This window comes from Triticum aestivum, unplaced genomic scaffold (genome assembly GCF_018294505.1).
Source record: "Triticum aestivum cultivar Chinese Spring unplaced genomic scaffold, IWGSC CS RefSeq v2.1 scaffold270379, whole genome shotgun sequence".
NCBI lineage: Eukaryota > Viridiplantae > Streptophyta > Magnoliopsida > Poales > Poaceae > Triticum > Triticum aestivum.
The window spans coordinates 1-5,383 of NW_025236337.1; the positions used below are offsets into that span (position 1 = coordinate 1).

The 5,383-nt window shown below is 43.0% G+C and overlaps 1 protein-coding gene across 1 annotated transcript; it reads left to right on the forward strand.

Moving 5' to 3' along the window:
• Positions 1-5: 5 nt before the first annotated feature.
• Positions 6-827, forward strand: LOC123176426 (acyl transferase 15-like; the record flags this gene model as incomplete). Its single annotated transcript, XM_044590629.1, has 1 exon — positions 6-827. A coding segment is annotated over one exon (822 nt), but the record flags the coding sequence as incomplete, so codon positions are not given.
• Positions 828-5,383: the final 4,556 nt, after the last annotated feature.

Below are 5,383 nucleotides of genomic sequence, written 5' to 3' on the forward strand. Positions count from 1 at the left end.
TGACGGCCACCGTCAACATCAACCTCTCGCCTTTGGACAAGAACGTCATGTCCGTGCCAGCGGCGGTGTTCATGGTGTTCGACGGTCGGATCCCCGAACCTGCCGCGACCATAGAGAGGGCTCTGTCCCAAGCTCTAGCCCACTACTCCCCAGTCTCAGGCCGCCTCGCTGCCGGAGCCGAGCAGGGCGAGTTCCACATCAGGTGCACCGGCGAGGGCGTCCCGTTCGTGGCCGCGGCCGCGGACTGCGCTCTCAAGGACGCCGAGTTCTTCGGCCGGTCGGTGGCCGGCGCGCTGCTGGAGGAGCTGGCCATCTACTACCCGGCCGAGCACTGCGGTTTCGGTGACCCTCTGCTCATGATGCAGGTCACCGAGTTCTCCTGCGGCGGCTTCGTCGTCGGGGTAACGTGGAACCACGTCGTCGCCGACGCGGCCGGGATCGGCCAGTTCCTGCAGGCCGTCGGCGAGCTCGCGCGCGGGCTGCCGTCGCCGTCCGTGGCCCCGGTGAGGTGGGACGACGCGCTGACGGCGGTGCCTCCGCCCGCCGACGGCTTCGTGGAGCTGATGATGACGCTCCAGCCGGCCGACATGGCCGCGCTCGACGTCACCGTGCCATGGGGCCTAATCGACCGCATCAAGGAGAGCTCCAACGCCAGCGGATCATCAAGGTCAAGGCCGCCGTGCACGACGTTCGAGGCGGTGACCGCGCTGCTGTGGCAGTGCCGCACCCGCGCGGTGGGGCTGTCGTCCAGCCCGGAGGAGCCCGTGGCGCTCTACTTCGCGGTGAACGCGCGCGTCTTTGTTTTTCGATTCCATCCACGGAATTAATTTAGTTGACGCATACCCAACTAGTTGCTGAACCAGCTTGTTTGGACTGAGTGAATGTTCACGTGTGTGCGTGCCTGCTCTTCATGTATACTACCGTACTTGATGTTCCATCTTCTTTGCCGTTTCAAACAAGCACGAGTACGCAAGAACCACTCTTTCCACGGCAGAGCGTCTCTCGATCAGGATACAGGTTCAGGTTACAGCTTGGGGGTAGGGTTGCAGGAAGAAGAAAAGAGCAAGACAGGGGATAAGGTTCAGACTTCAGAGTAGAGGATGTGGACAGTTGAGACAATCTTTTTGCAGCCAACACCCTAGAGCTTTTGTTTTCCTTGCAAACAAGGACACAATTTTCGCAACCAACACCCTGGAGCTTTTTTCCCTTGCAAAAAAGGACAAAATTTACGCAACCAACACCCTAGAGCTTTTGTTTCCTCGCAAACAAGGACAAAATTTCGACAAGTCGTGGGAGTTTTCGCTAGAAATTTCGGCAGCATAACGCGTCGAGAACAAACGCATCCACAAGCACACTACATGCATGAGCGAAAAGCCATTTGGTACCAAACATGTCAACACGGTCATATAACTTCCTCAATAAAATTCTACTACATGCCAAATCATGACACACCAAGAATTCTTCACTTATCGTTTATGGGAGCAAACCATCATGTAACACAAATTTAATAAGGATTTAAATGTGTTACTTTATTACATGAAAAAGGTTATATATGCGCATGGGAGCAAAGAATCATGTAGCACAAATTAAAAGATATACCTCTTATGATCTATGGCATGAGCATGAGTGACCATGTACTATTACTAGAAGATCATAGACACGTTTTTTTTACGGAGAATTATTTCAATATTGTTAGTTTTCATCTTGAAATTATCTTGTGCAGGAGTCAAAATTTCATATGCATGTATGTAGGTGCGACGTTTCATATAGGCCGCATTCTACTACGAGTGGACAAGTCTGTGCAGTTTCAGCTAGAAGCACGTGCATTGGGACGCAAGAACTAGATCAAATAAGAACAATGGATAGCAAGTACATGAACCTGAAACCAGTGTAAGTTTTCTTCTGAGACAAGGAATGAATCGGGATTTAATGCCTAATTGGCTCAATTATACATACCGCCTAATGACTCAAGCATTGTCACAACTTTTAAGATCAAGACATGTGGCAATAGGAAAGCCTATTTGCCAAATTTAAGGAAGGAAGCATAGAACAAATGCATGCTGATGCATATATTATTTTCCACTAACCTTTGCTTGCATTGGCTCATGTGAATCTTCAGAAACAAACACTTGTCACCTAGCCCATCATCCTTGTCATCCTTGACAGTAGTATAGCTCAATCCACATCTGGCCCAGTGTCCGGACTTCTATTGTTGTCTCGTGACTTGCTGCTCGCATCTGCATCATAAGGTTCGCACAAAAAATTCATCGATTCAATCGAGTGGTAACATGCCAAGATTTCCTCAAGAAAGATGTGGTGTGGCAGTTAGATTTCCCCTATAATATAATATGAATACATGACTGTATGTGCTTTGTACTAATAAGCTACTACAGTACACACATGATCTAAAGCTAGTATTCTAATACGCACAACTACTTATGCACCAAACTAGGCCTTGCATGAATCATTTTTTAAAAAATATCAAAAGGGGATTGGCCCGTCTACTCGACATGTCGGCTGAATAAGTTAAAATATTTTCCTAATTAATGATGATCAGCGAGAGCAATATTGAGAAAACAAATAGCCATTACCAACAACCATATCGCTTGCCCTTTGTACATGGTTGATTTCAGAGGCAACTAAACGATGCATCACCAAGAGTGTAAAACTGTTGTAGAATAAATTTTGAACATGCTTGTTGGAGAACTAAAGTCATCCCCCACATTACTACACCAAGAGACAAATCACGACAGTGCACTGTCACTAAACCGCATTGGGAAGAAATGCAAAAGCCAGGTGAACTTTGGCTAGAAATGTTTGCATAATTATGCTTTGGGAAGAAATGCGTGCACAATGGCACTAGAGTCGTTCCATGGCCATGTCCTTTTTTCACATGGAATGAAAACACGGAACACCGTTATAACAACTCCACCATCGCCAGCTAAAAAACTCCACCACCGTCTCCTTCATTTTAGCTGACAAACGTACAGGTCAATGATACAGGCTGGCCATCTAATGCAGATGTACATCTGTCACCTCAACAAGTCTACTGCAATCTTGTAGGATTATCTCAGTCGCAAGATTACCAACACATTTGGTCCTGGGCATGTATAGATAGCAAATGAAGAGGTAGCTGCTGCCTTGTATGTATTACGAGATTAAAAGGACAAGTCTGATTTAGGAAAATAACCTTTCTAAGTCATCATTCCAACAACAAAGAATAGCCATTCTATACTCTGAAAGACATACACTCGCATTTTTCTCCATTATAAGAACCAAAATTTGTTCGTTGCAAAAATTCTGCTAAATAATGTGGACACCTTGACTAAAAAGATCAGCTTCTGCTACTCCAGACAAATGCTTTTGATGATTTGGCGCTAAATAAATCTCACTAGCGGCGGACTTTCATATTATCTTATGCAAATAAGGGGTGGAATATCATGGGTGCCATATATGTCGTCCTGATAAAGTATACCGATTCGACAGGGTTGTGGTATGGCATATCCAATAGGCGTGGTAACGACTAACTCGACTTCAGATAGCTCAAATTGCAGTTACAGGTTACAAATGGACATGCTTTCTTTTGCTTTTCATGCATAGTCTAATAAAAAAACTAGATTACATCCAATCAGTATAGAACACTTACAAGGAATATAGCAGCCTTCCTAATGTGCTGGAATTCTTCCTTGGAAGAACCTGCATACTGTTTTGACCCTGATTATGAGAGGCATATAAACTTCCGCAGCCCCTTTGAGGTCATCGGCACAGCTCAGACCAACAACCCTGAAAGTCTTAGTTATGAGATAGTCTCTCTTCTATAGAGATCAGCAGCAGCAATCAGTTGCGGCAAAGGAAATGACACAAGCAACAAAGCATTAGATCCCTCTCCTCTCTCATTTTTCTCATCCCTAAAATATACATCATCTTCTCCCTGCCAAAATGTGTGTTCATTCTAGACAAAAATTTGCCTTAACAAGGTTCCAAAACCAAATACAACATGACTAGTGATTACGCGCAATAGGGTGTGATTCACTCGTAGATTTTGTATCATCTGATTGAACTTGTACCAGAACTAGTTTGGTTTCTTCATTGTCAGTTTATGAGCAAGGACATCCAAATTGAAATACGATAAAGTATAACTTGTCTTTTTGCTATAGAGATGAGCAAGGACATCCAAATGAAATATGGTAAAGTATCCCCTATTGTTTGCTTTAAAGAAGGGTGAAGAAACCGAGATGGAATCAATTTAGAAGCCAAGTGCAGCATGAAACCAAGAAGAATATATGGTGACCTCGTTAATTTCTACTTACATAAAGTTCAGTGATTTCTGTAAATAAAGCTTTACTTTATAGAAGCAGAATTTATTTTCACCAGTCAAGCAAAAAACAAAATGTTATGGTCTTGCATAGACTACCACAATAAAATAAAAATAGTCCATGTAGCTCTGAACCAACAACGGCAACTCAGAAACTCTTGATAAACCCAACATTGTAGGAGCAAAACAACCTACAACAGGGAATTACACCTTGACCGAGGTGTCATGCACCCATCTCTTTCAACTACTATCCACAACATTTTCCTGGAAACCAAAGCAAGGAATTATCATCTACCTAAACAAAAAACAGAAACAACGCAAAAGCAGAACCAGTCATTCAAACAAACAAACAAGAAAAGTCGTGTGAATCTTTACTAGAAACTTCGGCAGCATAACAAGAGGGGAAGAAATGCATGCACAACGCACAACAAATTGCTCCACGGCCATGTCTTATACTTTGTACTTAGCATAAAAGGAGCAATAGGTCACAAAAAATAATGTATTTGAATCTTTAATTCAAATCACAGTGATTCCATCACCTTTTTATGCTATCTGGTTCCACATACTTGGGGTGGTTGAAGCGCCCCTAGGCGATGTTGAATATTCAATTTTGTACATATGCTATCTTGTCTTTTACTGGTTTTGAAACTTAGTGACCAGGAGCAATAGGTCATATGTTTTATATTATCTGCTCAAACCTTGTACCAGAACTGGTATGCTTGCTCAATTGTTGTAATCATAGTTGTGACATGCTTGAGGTCATTTGAAAAAATTGTGGGCAGAGCAGAGAATATGGATCTAAATTTCTTGTTTTGCTCTCACCATTTCTCAATGTTATAAGAACTCGAGAAAATTTCAAATAGTGAGAATTAAATATTTAGGATTTGCACATACGAGATGAGCAATATCAAGGTAACAAATATCCCATGTTTTTTGGTCTTTAAAGATGATCAAAGGCAGTCGAATGAAATATAAAAACATTTTTCTTAAAAAGATTCAGAAACAAAGTACATCATGAAACTAAGTACACATGAAAAAAATTCATTATTTTCTACTTATCATAGCCAG